The sequence below is a fragment of the Tetrao urogallus genome (assembly GCF_951394365.1).
Source record: "Tetrao urogallus genome assembly, chromosome: 35".
NCBI classification, from domain to species: Eukaryota; Metazoa; Chordata; class Aves; order Galliformes; family Phasianidae; genus Tetrao; species Tetrao urogallus.
Genome location: NC_136848.1, coordinates 134,789 through 150,310, shown reverse-complemented (window position 1 = coordinate 150,310; position 15,522 = coordinate 134,789). Strand labels below are relative to the sequence as shown.

At 46.0% G+C, this 15,522-nt stretch overlaps 1 protein-coding gene across 2 annotated transcripts; it reads left to right on the top strand.

Annotated features, from left to right (window-relative positions):
- Positions 1 to 8,424: 8,424 nt before the first annotated feature.
- On the top strand, positions 8,425 to 15,522 carry ATF1 (activating transcription factor 1; the record flags this gene model as incomplete). Of its 2 annotated transcripts, none has more annotated exons than XM_079547935.1 (7): positions 8,425 to 8,532; positions 10,448 to 10,576; positions 12,365 to 12,465; positions 13,471 to 13,601; positions 14,205 to 14,384; positions 14,482 to 14,641; positions 15,378 to 15,522. In XM_079547935.1, the coding sequence occupies 7 exons, from the start codon at positions 8,425 to 8,427 to the stop codon at positions 15,520 to 15,522; spliced, it is 954 nt and encodes a 317-aa protein (XP_079404061.1). The 2 variants fall into 2 exon arrangements, with proteins under 2 accessions (XP_079404061.1, XP_079404060.1); XM_079547934.1 differs by having other exon boundaries at positions 13,471 to 13,619.

Sequence of the window (15,522 nt, the reverse complement as noted above, 5' to 3'; positions counted from 1 at the left end):
TGTGTGGGGGAGCGATGCTCAGAAACTTGATGGCTCCACCAAACGACAAAGGGTGGCCATAGAAATGAAGCTGGTGAAAATTACTAATACTTGATATAAAGTTTGAGATTGCTGCCATATTCCCTTCATCTCATCCTGTGATATTAAGATCACATGAACTACCAGTGGAAAAAAGGAAATGTGGTAGACAATGGAAAACATTCATAACGGTTTACTGAAATATTAGCTTTATAGCAAATGCAAAGTTGACAAGCATGTGAGCTACAAAATTCCTAAGGCCTTTACAGTAGTGTTACTTTTTTCATCTGTTGTACATATTTGTATTTTTATCTAATACTGTTTTAGGATTCTCTAAGGGGAGGGTTTATTTAGTTAAGATAATAAACTATTAAGAGGAGGGTCATTGGAGTTCTGCAGTTCCCTACTATATAATGTACTTTGCATCTGTACTGTAGCTATCCATTCTGTGGGATCACACAACTTATTTAAAATCGTGCCATGACCAAATCAATAACTTACGGAATCTAAGAGTTACTTATTCAGATAGATATTTCTTGAATTTAAAAAAGAATTTTGCCTATATTTTAAATATGTAAATATTATTATACATAATTCACTTAGATAGAAAATTAACTTGGGTAATGATGACAGCTGAAGGTAGAAGTTAAGGACAAGTAACTTTTGTGGTCCTTAGCATAATTGCATTCGGTTAGACAGCTGATGTGAGATATGAGGATCTCACACAAGTTTTCTTCTTTCAGTATGTAGTCTTTTATTGCTGACCAGAAGCGTGTCGTAGCACATAGAAACCCATGATTTAAAGGCACATCTTCCTAAACGAGGCTGAGATATTTAAAGAGTTGCATTGAACCTGGTAGAAATAGCAGTGCTAAGTCCAAAATGCTTGACTGAAATGATGCACTGGAATTACAGTCTCTGCCTCCACTCTGAAACCTCGTGTTTAAAGGAGGAAAAAAATCCTATGGATGAACACGCAGCTAAATTCACTGTTTGTGCAGTTCAGTCATTATTCCATCCAGTTCCCTTGGGGGTATAGCAAGAATCGCAGTAGATGAGCTCTGCTGTAAGCTGGGAGATGATGACCCAGATTCCTTCCAAACGTTCCCTGGAAGCAGTTTGATATTTCTGGGGTTTTGGCCGAGAGCAGTTCAACTACTACAGAAGGAGGCACAAAAATGCAACAGCAGTTCTGGTAAATGCATCGTTAACGTTAATATCCCAACCTTCAGAATGCTGTGTTAGCTTTCACACTGGTCAACATAAAGAAGCAGAAGCTGTAGAGCAGCGGGTCCAAGTTCTTCCTGCTGCAGGGAGCGACTGCACGCTGGGCTGAAGGGAGAGATGGCGTTTAAGCTCTGACTCAGAACAACCTTTATTCAAGTAATCCTGAATAATATTCTAAATTCCTACGGGTGTTAAGGAAATATGATTTTGGAAGCAATGAGAGTTGATACCAGATATTGCAGCAGGGTTTTTTGAGTCAAATACGGTATACAGTGTAAATAAACTTGTTATTAAAATGCTCCTCATTACCTCGTCCCAAATTTGTAGGTGGTTTTTAAAAGGTTTGTAGGATGAGCTTTGAAGATCCTGTGGCAGTTATCAGCGCAGAACCTGGCGGATCTGTAAGCAAATCACAGTTTGGTTCTTGAACAACTCCTGATGCATTCTGTTAGCTCTGAGGGCAGGAGTACTGCAACGGAGATGGGAAGTTCTGAACATTTTTGGAAAATATTCAGTGCTGAAGTAGAAAACGCAAGATTCTGCGGCACGTCTCGAGTTGAGTTGTTTGCAAACGTTTCAGTTTATAAGCGTGTATCAGTTTGTTTTTCCCTATCTGCCCCTGTAATGAGACAGCATTGCAGATGAAAGTTCCGTGCTGTTGTGCTGCTGCATGGATGTGACAGGTTTTCTGCCGCTGGTGTCCAGTTCCTTACAACATGCATCCTGAAATACCTTTACAAGAAGGTTTGTATGTTTAGTTTTGACACGTTGGCCACAGTGTAGGGACAGCAACAGGTGTAACTGTGACTAATACAGTTGGTACTGCAGCTGCTTATTTCTGGTGTGAAGTGCACTGAAGTTGTTCTTTTTCAGCCAGTGAAGTGGAGAATCTCCTTGTTTTGCTGTGAGCCACTTTTTTTGATTTTTCTTGCACAGCAAAGCAAACTGCAGTGCAGCTTCACTTTGTTGTTGCGTATTTCGGGAAAAAAGCAACAAAGGGCCTTTTTCTTACTGAGATTAAAGCTTTGGGGAAGTTGTTTCAACAAACCCCTTGTTTGTTCACACAGATGGATTTCAAATACAGATCTAGTATTTTATTGTACTTCCCTTTTTTCTTTTCAGAAATAAAAAGTGGATCCATTAATCTGATCAGAGATTCTCAGTACATGGCAAATTGACTTTGTGAAATGGAATTTTTTTGAATGGCACACCTGACTTTTTTTTTTCCTTTGGTCTTTATATGGAGAAGTGTTTGGTAGTTTCTCAAATTTTGGGCTTTTGTCTCACAGGCTTACTGCGTGCTCTTAATCTTTCTCTCCTGGTTTATTACATTTCTCTGAGAACTAAATTTACAGTCCTGTCCTTAGAACAAGATAACGTTTTGCTCTTGATTGCCAGTAAGCGACGTATAAAGCTGGCTGGGTTTGATTTCATTGAATGCTTTTGTCTGTGTTTGGTGCAGTGAAAAACAGAGTGTTGGAGAGGAAGAAGTACGGAGCTGTGAATCTGGAAACCCCGATTTCTAACTCCAGCTCTGCTAATGACTTGCCACAAGGCCTTCAACAGGTCATTTCACTCCTTCAGTTTCTTCATCTGTAGATGAGGATATTACCTAATCCTTACAACATCCCTGTGAGGTAACTAACTGTACAGCACTAAGTGCTAAGTATTTTTCATTGCTAGCCTCTTTGAGGTCAGGGTCAGTTTGTTCTTCCAAACTGATAAATGATTATTTGATTGTCTTGGGAGGGCTGTCAAGAGATGTGACCATTTCACTTTCAAATGCTTGCTTGGTGTCTTTCCACATGAGAACTGAGATATTTAACTTCACTAAACTTGCAGGGCCACTGAAGGTTCTGATGTCACGTGTTCAGGTTCAGAGTTGGGTTCTGTTCCATAACTGCTGAATCAAGTGTTGAGTCCCAAGCAGCAGACTTCCCGTGCTTGTTTGGCTTTGCAGCTTATCCAGTTGCAGAGGACAAATAATTTCCTCTTGCCGTCTGTCAGATTCCAAGCTACCAGCTGCAGTGAAACTTAAACTAGGAATTTTTACCAGTTGGAACTAAAATATTTTGTATGTCTTACTGTTTATGAATACTCCCTAAGCAAAATGTGTTGGGTACAGGTAATTTCGAGTCCTGTTTCGTTAACATTTGCACTGCATTTCTGGTTTAAATAAATGTAATTAAGATGTGTCATACTAACTGTCCTAAAAAGGTTGTAAAAATGATCAACTCTAGCCCTAAATGCAATTTTTCTTTAATTTCTGTCAACCTATTTACCATTGTCAAATTCAGATTACAGCATTATGTAATTATGTAAAAAGTTTTTATTTATTTAAAATTAGATTAGATATACATTTTTAAATTTAACATCTGGCTGGACAGTGTTCCATTAACGCATTGATTGTGTTTCCTTTGTCTTGTGTTAATAAATATTGATGCCTGATTGCTCGTTTAGTTCTTTATCTGCTGTTTCCCTGAAGGATTTTGTAAAGAACCAAGATTGTTCAGCACTTAGCGCCCATGAAAAGGAGAACTTGTATTTTTGCTTATGTTACTTGACATAGAAGTGCATGAGGCCTGCGCCTGTGAATAGCTGAGCTCCCTGCGCTCCCGTGGCAATTCCCATCAGGATTTGGGGGTTTCTCTTCACTGGAAGAACAAAGCAATTGTGTAAGGCTCCATAGTGAGCTGATGAGACATGCCCTGGTGGCACTTGGGATTGAACACTAGAATCTCTGCTGTCAAAAACAGTGGAATTTTTTAAATCAAGAATAATAAATAATAAATCTTAATAAATAAAAAATCAGCCATAAATTACAGGGCAAAAGTCTGCGTTCTACAATATGTCATTCTCTCTTAACGTGCCTTTTGCTGTGGTGAAATCCAGCGCCACAGCTCTTTTGTCTTTTATTTTACGCCTGAATTTGTACAGCTGAAAATAAACGAAAGGTTTTATTCGTTTTCGCGAAGCGAACGCTGCCCGACGTTCTGTGGAGAATAAGGCCGCGCCCAGCCCTGCGCGCGCCACCTCAGCCGCCTTCCCGCCCTCGGGCCGCGGCGGCGCTCTGCCTCCACCTCTCTATGGTCTCCGTCCTCGGGAGCCGCCGGATGTGGGCGGTGCCAGAGCGGCGCTCTAGCCCCCACCTCCGGGGCTCTGCGCTGCGAGAACTCTATGGTGGGGATTTCTAGGCGAGGCCTCCGCGGAGACTCTATGGTCGCAGCCCGCCCACCCCGAGCGTCCCGCGCGGGCCCTCCGTGTTTACGATGCCGCCGGCGCTGCTTTCCTGAGGCGGAGACGGGCGCTGCGGCTCTCCCTACGCGCGGCCACCGGCGAGGCCTGGAGGGCCTCTGAGGTAAGAACGGGCGAAGGAGGCCGCCCCCTCCCCGCCGCCCCGCCCCGCCCCCGCCGGGCCCGGTGAGGCGCTCCCGCCGCCCCTGGGCCTAGGCCAGGCCGCGCCGCTCCCCTCAGCGCCGTCCGTGGGGTGCGGCCTAGGCCCGCTCCAGGCGCGGAGGCCCCGCGGGCTCCGCCTGAGGGCTCGCCCCGCTGCGGGACTCGGGGAGCGCGGAGGGCCCGAGCTGCTGGGCGGCCTCTCCCCGTGCGGCTCCGCGAGGCGGAGGTGGCGGTCCTGTAGCGCTGAGGCCGGACGCGCGTTTCCATCCGCTTTGTGCCCCGCAGCCCCCTGGCCGCTTCCAGGTGGCCGTGCGGTGTCGTTTCATAACGATCTCAGCGACGTTTTCCCTCTCACAAATCCCGAGGTCCCCGCGGGGCCGTCTGCCCCGTCCGTTCGAAGCCTGCGGGGTTTTGTTTCTCGTGTTCGGAGCGCTGCTGAGGCAGAAACGGGGGGGCAGAGTGGAAGGAAACACGCGTGGAAAGCACTGCCGGAGCTGTGAGAAGAGCTCGGTGCGGTGCAGAACGCAGCCAAGGCTGTGAGCTGAGCGGGCAGTCTGACTCTGGGCTCCTCCTGGCTGAGTGCACGAGGTGCGCTGTCCTTCACTGCTTTCAGTGGTTACTGGAAAAAGAATTGCAGCTCTGTCCGTCTTCTGGGTGAAAAATGCTTTCCTAAAGCATCTTCATTGTAAGGTGAAGCAGAAAGTGTTTTAGCAACCAACTTTTGCTTGTGAGGGCAGCACATTGTGAGGCATTAAGGAATCCAAAATTTCAGTATGCGGTGGAGTGGATTTTCACCAAATGGTTGAAATTATTTTCTGTGATCATATCCACCCATGTTTGATTATTCACAGAATCACAAAATGGCCTGGGTTGGAAGGGACCTCAAGGATCACGAAGCTCCAACCCCCTGCTACACGCAGGGCCACCAACCTCCCCATTTAATACCAGGGCCCCATCCAACCTGGCCTTGAACACCTGCAGGGATGGACGGGGCATCCACGGCCTCTCTGGGCAGCTGTTCCAGCCCCTCACCGCTCTCACAGCAAAGAACTTCCCCCTGACATCCAACCTCAATCTGCCCTCCTTCAGCTTCAAACCATTTCCCCTTGTCCTGCTGTTATCTCCCCTTTCCAAGAGTTGACTCCACACTTAGCACTTGAAGAGAAAACTCAGTCTCTACTATTCTTTGAACACTGACTTTGTAGCATCCTTAAAGAATCAGTCCCTCTTACAGCATTTCAATACTGAGTGTAATTCAGGCCTTTCACCTGTTAGATTTAAGAAAGTGGGTTCTTCCTTTGGTGATCCCACGCTGCAGCTCGCAGTGCTTTGCCTTGTGCACAGCTTTTGTATTCCGTGGTTTCATTCTTTGCCCCCCAGTTGTACTTTGGGGCTCCATCTGAGGCCACTAATCCAAAGTGAAGTGGAATTGGAAGTGGTGGCAGTCGCTTCTCACAACTTTTCAAACAAATCCACTCTTTGTAGTGCTGCCGTTGCAGCGTCCTTTCACGTAAATTGAAGTGACTGTGAGGTTTTGTTCTGAAAAGCATCGACCTCGCCCATCTAATGATAAAAAGTGGTTTTCATGCAGAGTGCTGCAAGTTCAGGTGTACCCTTCTGTGTCCCCTCGTGGTGCAAAACTCTTCCTTCACTCCAAAACTGTGCAGCCAGTTCTGATAAATGCACGTTCTGTTGTTGCTGGAGGCGGCTGTAGCTGCGCAGTGAAGGCTGCAGCCCTCCTATCTCCCATCTTTGGTACTTCTCTTCTGAGCTGAGCCCTTCAGGTTGAGGTTTTTCGCTGGAACTGAATTTCTGAGAGCTGAGAGATGGCAATCAGCATTCCAGGTGTTCACCAGAGGCCTTTCCAGTGCCAAGTTCCTGGTTTTCCAGGTGCGTGGGTTGTTGTGGCAGGGCAGAGGCACATCAGGCAGTGTGCAGAGCCCAGCAGTGGAGGTACCATCCCATGGAGCGTGTAAAATGCAAGAATAACTTTCACTGTGTGAAGTTTGTCTGCCAAATCTGCTTTGTTTTACCAAAATTGATGGATGTTGGCTGAACCGTTAGTTGATTTCTGCCGAGCAAGTAGCGTTGCAATGAACTTGAGAAAATGTATTTGTGATGGGAAATATTTTGTTTTCTTTATTCCTGTAAGTACAACTTCAAACCTCTCGGAGAAAGATGAGCAAAGGTTTCTGTGCTCTCTCCTGTTTGTTTATTTTGAGTGGTTTTCTATCAGTTTCATTGTTTCTTGCAGTCAGTTTTGCTGTTGTTGCGAGTTTTCATGGGACAGCCAAGCAGAGACACGCAGTGAAGGAGTGGGGGAAGCGGGGAATGTGGTTTAGCACTACAGAGATGAATGGGTTATTTCTGCAGCACTGGAAATTTATGTTAGCTTTTTGCTGCTGACTGGATTTCAGTTTGACAGTGCCCCGTTTACTGGTGACATTTGGTACGTATCTCCCTTTGCCCAGGTGCAAAATGCAGATTGGCCTTGGTAAAGCAAGAGGAGGGGGAACACAAAGCTGCGATGGGTGCGGTTCATTCTGCTCTCTGTCCTTTGTAGCTGTGAGATGTTTGAATGCCTTCACTTCTCTATTTTATCTCCTTAAAAACAAAGCCAGACAGCCCCTGAGATGCTGAAGCGAGCTCTGCAGCAGCACCAATGGGAGAAGGGAGTGCATGGGGCTGCTTGCGTGCAGCTCAAGCACTGCTCCCACGGACCCACTCTGCAATCCAGCCTTCCTCGTGCTGCTGCAAGCTGAAGCAATGGGCGAATTGCACAGTGGGAAGCTGGACTGGGTGCTTGAGGGTGTTTGTCCTGCAGCGTGAAGGACGCGGCCTCGTGTAGCACCAAACCATTGCCCTCTCCTCGCTTATCCCTCCGTAAAGCCCAGGTTTGAGTGACTTCCTGAGGAGTTCTGCCCCGGGATCCTCATTGCGTGAACAAACGCTGCTCCTGGTGCATGCTGACTTCTTACCCTCTGAGTAAACGTCAGGCTGAGAGAGCTGTGGTTTATCTCAGTAGGGAAAAATCAATGACTCACATTTCCACAGAAAGAAATGTAATTTCCAGTCTCATAGCAACTGTCCTCTCAACAGTTTGAAACCTTCTGTGACAAAATGTTTAACGCTCACCGATCATCTCTTACTGCTCCCGGCTGGTCCACCCACTCCCCCCACCCAACAGCATGCGTTTTTACATCGCCCTATCCCCCAGCATTGGGAGGGCCTTGCTGTCAGGTCGTGTTGAACAGTTAAATATAAGATCTCGGAGATGAGAGAAGCGTTACTTGGTTTGTTATGCGGAGACCCATTTATTCTCGCGGGGTTTCAAACTCAGCTCTGTGTTCTTTGAATTCCTGATTTGTGTTTCTGTACCTTCAGCTGCTGGAAGATGGATTTGGCTGCGAGCTCGGCGAAACGTTGGGGAAATCATTTTCTTTAAGAGCTGCTTTGTTTAGGTTTTCTTCCCACATCTCGTGATCTGATGGTGCATTTTCACCAAAACTCGGGATATTCGGTAAATGTTCTTCACAGCAAATTCAGCGCCGGGCCTGAGGCGGTGCCAGCGATCAGAACTCAGCCGCGTTGGGCCGTCACAGGCACTGCTTTGTGCTGCTCTGAGGCCTGGGGAGGCGGCGTGCTAATTGAACTAATTAAAAAGGTGCAAACGAGGCTAAAAGCACCACGCACTGAGACTTTCTGAAGCATGGCTCGGGCTCCCGCCTCCTGATCCGAGTTATTGTTAACCAACTGAACTTGTTCCTTCTCTTGTAGCTGATTATGGAAGAGGTGCACAAGAGCGGCAGCAGCTCCGTGCCGCCCTCCCAGCCCTCGGCCGCACAAGGTACAGCACTGCAGGCAGCTCAGCTCTCTCATATTGCTCAACAGGTAAAGCTTGGGCCGAACCTCGGCAAACGTTTGAGGTGGTTAAGAGCCACGTTTTTTTCACACGTGCTACAAACTGTATTAATTCTTGAATTTTAGAAACACTTGGAGAAGGAAAAAACGAGAGAAGGTTGAGAGAAATATACATATTGATGGACAGCACAATTAATAAAAGGGTGTGTATTCAGAAGACCAAAATTAATGTCATGCGAGCGAGATGGGCAGATGCAGCCCAACAGTTGGGTTGGGTGGAATGTGCTCTGACACGGCCAGCAGCCTGACTTGCAGGAGCTGCTCGGTAACGAATCGAGGGCCTGACTTTCATTTTTTTTCAGAAGAAGCATTTGCAGCTCCTTTTGTAGCAATGGCAGTTCTGGGTGCTCAGCACCATGGAAACACTTGGATTTTAGCCCAACATGAATATATTTAATGTGATAAAGCGTATGGAGTTGGAAATTTGACATAGTTTCCTGGAGGTAACATCACATTCAAAGCTCTAACCTGACTTCCTCGTGATTCAAATGTCTGCATCTGAAGCACCTTTCTCTAGGTAAAGTCTGCAGCACTCTTGTGAACCAATGTTTTGCAGCTTGTCCGCTGGGTAATCTATGGAAGTGTTTTAAATTTGATGCAAAACTTGGATAACTGCATGAGTCAAAGACTGCAGAGCTCCAGCAGGCGTCCTGCTGTTGGTCTGCAGTGGGCTGATATTTGGATCTGGTTTTACGTAAGGATGCTGGTGCAACTTGATATTGTGATGCACCCCAGGTAGCATTAAATGCAAAGCTATCAGTGTGAGATTTAAGATTCCTTCATCTTGTCACACATTGCAGATTAATAAAACTGGTGGAGAAGTGTGGCGAGGAAACTTGTGCTTCTGCGTGTGTAACTTGATGAATTTCAAGCACAAAGGCTCGTGCAAAATCCACACAGAAATCCACTGCAGACCTAATGGAACGTGATTTATTTTACAGTCTTTATACAGGAGCAGCAGCAGTAATAAAGTTTTGCCAATTAAGCCTAGATTTCAGCTACAACATTAATTGAAATCAATAGTTGCAAAACATTAAGGAGCAAAATATTTTAAGAGATGCCGTAATTTTTACTTGGAAAAATCTGCTCTTTGCTCTGCTTGCTTGGCCAGAACTCGTGTTCCTTGCCTCATTTCTTTACTCTCATGGCTGATACCTTCCATACCGCCCTTCTGCCTTGCCTTTCCAAGTAGATCAGTCAGCTTCTGCCCTGCTCTGCTCCTGCCAGTTCTTATCTTGGAAATCTTTGCACAACGGCTTCGTGACATCGCTTACAGCAAGCAGCCCGACGTGCACACGAGTCGTGCCACCTTCTGCATTGCTTTGGTGCTGTTGGTTTGATCTCAGCCCTGGGACTTGTTGATGGTTTCGTCTGGGTTTAGATTTCAGTGCCCCAAACTCCTGCTGACTTTGGTGGGAATCACAGTGCTCGTATTTCTGCTTGTGAGTCGCCCCTGAGATGGAATCTAACCTTTAGCAAAGGTGAAATGCTGTAAATGTGGGCCTTTAACTGGGAACACTGATGGAGAAATATGGGAGCAGTCTGTGTATGTATGCTCTGCTCTCCTCAGCACTGTGGTTCTGAGGAATTCTGCTCTGTTGGCCTTCATTTAGGACAACCTGTATTTAAGTTGCAGCACTTGAATCATTTGCCCATCATGCGTATTTGATTTTCTCCCTCACCTGAGGCAAATAAGTAACAGTTTCAGCCTTTTCGTATGCAGATATATACCTGAAAAATGCACATCTTTGCAGGATAACTTCTGGGGCTTAACTTAAAAGAAGCTTCTGCTGATGCATGTTCTCCTCTAGCTTTCCTTCATGTGTTCACGTGTTCTGACTGCTGCAGAAGCTGTGCTTTGTTCACGATCTCTGATCTGTTGCAGATGTCTCTGCGAGGTCCTGCTCCTCTGACAGTTGTTCAGCTTCCTGGAGAGCAAGTCCAGGTCCAGGGAGTGATTCAGACAGCGCAGTCCTCTTCTGTAATCCACTCACCCCAGGTGCAAACAGTGCAGGTAACCACAAAGTGTCTGTTGAATAACCAGGAATCCTGTTCTACGTGCACAAGAAGACTTGTGAAGGCTTGTCTGATGCAGCTCAATCTGCTAAGTATCTGTGAGAGATAGTGAGAGTGCAGCGAAAGGGTGATGGGAATGCACCATTCTTACTGAGTATTTAAGGTAGAAGTTATCTGTAGTGCTAAAGTTGTCACTGAAATTAAGCTGTTTGATATTACCTCCCTTTATAAAAAAAGAAAAGCAGGCAAACCAAACCACAGCTTTCTAGCTGGTGCTCTTAGCAGACATGCAACCAGCGTGCTTCAGTAACTCAGTAAGGAGAGCACAGCGTAACCCAGTGAAGAAAACACGTCCTTGGAAAAGGCAGACCTGAGTGATGGTGGGGGAGCTGCTGGTTGCTCACCACGTGTGCTGTGACTCCTTTTCTGTGGTACCCAACTGCTCTGCTTGCTTACTCACTCGCCATGTGATTTTTGCTCAAGCCACTTCAGAGAAGTGCCCTGGGGAGCGACAGCTGAATCTGTTACAGCTCCGTTCAGTTCTGGGCTGCAGAGCCCTCTGGGCAGCAAGGCACTGAAGTTACACTGTGAAATAACTGCAGCAATGCACCAAGCGAGTGGAAGGGCTGTGCTGAAACACTCCTTGGTTTCTCATCTTTTTAGCTGTGCTTATCTATTCATGTGACATTCAACTGATAAACCATGAGAAGAAAACCACTGACACTTCTTCAGCTACCATTGTTGCTATAACTGATAGTGGAAAAGAAAACACGCTTCACCTTGCTGAAAGCAGCTCAGCACCCGATTTACTGGGCTGCCTTGAGCCCCTTTCCTGTTATATTCTGACTGCAGGGTCCCCAGTGAAGGTAACCCTGTATTTTTGGGTAATTTATGAGCATTGTGGCCTTGTTGTTCAGAGGGAAAAAGGTCATATGTGAGCAGTGTGGGTTTGGTTTTTTTTTTCCAAGTGTTGATAGTAGGTTGTGCTTTTTATCTCTGAGGCAGTGGCAGCAGTTAAGTGAGAGAAGCTTTTCTCAGAGCTGTGTGCATTCTTGTTGCTGGCACACAGATAAGTACGAGGACGTGTTTTGTTAGCTTGAATTTAATAAGGAGCTTCAAGGGAAGGAATTACACTTGGCAGCTGGCTGAGAACACAGTGGGACGAGGCTGGAGATAACTTTATGTATTTACTCCCTGATATGTTTCTGCCTTAAATATTATTGTCACTTGGTTCTCATCTTCTGGCCACCAAAACGTGCTGCTCGTCTCTGCAGAACACGTTCATTTCATGTGTTTGTACATAAATGGTGTTCCTGTTTCTGTTCCCTCGGTCTCGTCAGACAGATTCATCTGGGAGCATTGTACCTCTGCAGGCAACGTCAGCTCTTTAGGTAGTTGGGTTTGTAAGAGTTTTATTTGTATTTCTTCAAATTGTTTTAGAATTTCTGGTTGGATTAATCCTGCAGTCGTAGGACCATTGGCATCAGGTGGTGGAAGTTTGTCAGCTTATGGTAGGAGAATCTCTTGAGTTTTCTATTTACGGGGAGCTGATAGGTTTGCAGCCTTTGCTTTTACAGTGAACATGTTCTGTTTGACTGTGAAACAGAACTGCCAGAGATCAGATAGCACTGAGTCTAGAAATCCACCATTTCTTCTTCCTCTGTGTAATCAGCCACATTTGTGTCATTTTCGTGCTGCTGCAGCTCGGACAAAAATAACACGTGTGATCTGTTCTGCATCTCTGTTCCGTGGCACGCAGGGTACCCACATGGGATGTGTTTTGTAGGTGTCGTCTTTGTCTGAGAGCGAGGATTCTCAGGACTCATCAGACAGCATAGGCTCTACTCAGAAAGCTCGGGGGATCTTAGCGCGTCGTCCATCTTACCGGTAAGTGCTGCACGCGCTTTATTTCGTGCTGTTACTGGAATCCAAAAGAGCAGCTTCTTCCGACAGCTTTCTCTGTTCCGTCGACCCCTGCCTTGTTTTCCTCCTCTTGAAACACGGGTTGCATCTGCTCGTGCACTGCACAAGTTGAGGATGCCACGTGAGCTATCGTTTGCTGCAGGGAAACTTTGACTTAATGGACTGGAGGTGGACTTGGAGGTGATGTGGCCCAGGGAAAATTGTTGATCAGCTCTAATTTCACTCCATGATGTCGTAAATGCAGGGAACAAGTAAGCTGTCTCGCTGTGTGCTGACAGAGCGAAAGATCTTACTTTAAACTTTCCTGAAGTAACTTTCTGGTTACTTTTCCTTTCTCGTTTATTCAGACATTAGGCAGAGCAAACTGGTTTTAACTGGGTGTCCAAGGTTTGTTCTTGAAAGAACTGAGTATCAAGTTGTAACTCAGAAAAATCCCTTCCTAGGCCAGCTATAAACCCCTGGAAAATGCTTGTGGTGGAAACTCTGATGCAGGATTGTACTGAAATGAAGTGATGCAGCTGCAGTACAAGACAGACTTCAGTACGAAGCGTTTTGGCACACTGGAGGTTACTGAAATCTGCTCTGGCTGCTGCAGGTTCTCACTGCAGGTTTACCAGTCCAAGGATTTCAGGCTTTTAGAGGATAATAACTGAAAATGTGGGATTTGCGCTGACCTGCACACACAGATCTCTTATAAATCAGTAGCTGTCTTGAATTGCTCTTAACACGTGAAATGATTCAAATGATTAAATTAAAAACCTAGAATTTAAAAACTACAAAAATGTGATTACAGAAAGAGTTGGATACAGTCACCTCATGCAAACTTCTGGTAATCTTCAAACTCTTTTCTATCAAAAAAACAGTGTTCATTTCTGCAATGCAAAATAGGGATAGTAGTTGGCAACTGTTACTGCAGTAACTTGTGATCTTTGCCTGCCATTACAGATGATAAACTCTTCTTTTTCATAGAAAAATTTTGAAAGATCTCTCTTCTGAAGATACAAGGGATAGAAAAGGAGATGAGGAAAGTCCTGGGGTCTCCACTGTCACGTCCATGTCTGTTCCCACACCCATCTACCAGACAAGCACTGGACAGTACAGTACGTTGTACAAAATGTGTGCCTGCCTCCACAGATTTCTGCTAAACAGAAATAAAATCTGTAAAATGCAGATCTGTTTCTTACACATTTGAGACTAAGATGAAATTCATAAGGTTTGGTTATTTATCTGATAGTTAATAACATTAGTACTGTTTCCTGTCTGAAACCAGACTGGTGTCGAAAGGCTCCAGGTAAACTCTGCTTTATTATCTTAAATTTTGCACATCCAGACAAGGCGTTCAAAGGATGTTTGTATGAAGCATAGAGCAGCCTGTTAGATTTAGTCCAAAAGCTGTGATTGGGTACCACTGTATACCTGAGATCTGCACCAAAAGGCTCCTTGTGGGCCACAGGAGATGCCTGGAGGACCTCCTGTCCCCCCATGTTCTGTGGCCTTGCTGTTCATATTGCTGTTTCCCACTTTTTTCCCCCTTTGTCCCCCGGGATGGGTTCATGAAAAGCCATTTGAAATTAGCAGTGCTTTTCAGCAGTGGGTTGAGATACAGATTTTGCCGACTGGAAGAGATGTACATTCTGCAGCCTTATCTGTGTTTTATAACGTACAGTGACAGATATTTTCTTGCATGTCCCTCTCTCCTTAAGTTGCCATTGCTGCAAATGGATTGCAGCTGGCCGGTGCCAGCGCTGATGGAGTGCAAGGCCTGCAGACTTTAACCATGACGAATGCTAGCGGGACTCAGCCTGGGACAACAATCCTGCAGTATGCACAGACATCAGATGGCCAGCAGATACTCGTGCCCAGCAACCAGGTGGTAGTGCAGAGTGAGTATGGGATCGGTTACAAGTGCTGATCAGTAACACAGGTGTGTTTTTTGGTAACGCTGCCACGTTTTGACGTGTTGTGCTGTGACCACCACAGCTGCATCAGGGGACATGCAGACCTACCAGATCCGCACCACGCCGACCACCACGTCCCTCCCCCAGACCGTGGTCATGACATCTCCTGTCACCCTGACGTCACAGTCCAGTAAGACAGACGATCCGCAGCTGAAACGAGAGATAAGGCTGATGAAGAACAGGTATGTGAGTGCATTGTGATCACAGAATGTCAGGGGTTGGAAGGGAGCTTGAAAGATCATCCAGCCCTGCTGCTGGAGCAGAAGCACCCAGACCAGGTCACACAGGAGCGCATCCAGGCGGGTTCTGAATGTCTCCACAGAAGGAGACCCCACGGCCTCTGTGGGCAGTGCTGTTCAGTGCTCTGTTAGCCTCCCCATGACCTTTTTTCTCATGTTTTTGTGGAACCTCCTATATTCCAGCTCGCACCCGTTGCCCCTTATCATTGGATGCCACTGAGAAGAGCCTGGCTCCATCCTCCTGGCACTCATCCTTTACGTATTTATACACGTTAATGAAGTCACCCATCAATCTCCTCGAAGCTAAAGAGACCCAGCTCCCTCAGCCTTTCCTTCTCGGGGTAGATGTGTCTTCACAGGACAGGGGTCATTCATGTAGGCTAACACTGCTGCCACCGGTGTGATGTGCAGCAAACAGTGACCAAAAATTGGAAGTTTTGATCAAAATGTGCCGTGTGCTCTGTGTGTCCCACACCATCTGAGGAAAACAGTTCTTTCCCTGCAGATTGATAGGTGTTACCAGGTGCTGCTCAACATCACGCTTTCCACCTGTGGTGGTGCAGCTTTCCATTCGTTTTGTTCATGATTTCAGTTCTCTCTTCGTGTTGGTCAGTATTGTAACGCTGGCAAAAGAGACAAATCTCAGATAAACAACAGGGACTTCTGTTCTGTGTTGCAGAGAAGCTGCTCGAGAGTGCCGTAGGAAGAAGAAGGAATATGTGAAATGTCTGGAGAACCGAGTTGCAGTCCTGGAAAACCAGAACAAAACTCTAATTGAAGAGCTAAAAACTTTGAAAGATCTTTACTGTCATAAAAGCGTGTAA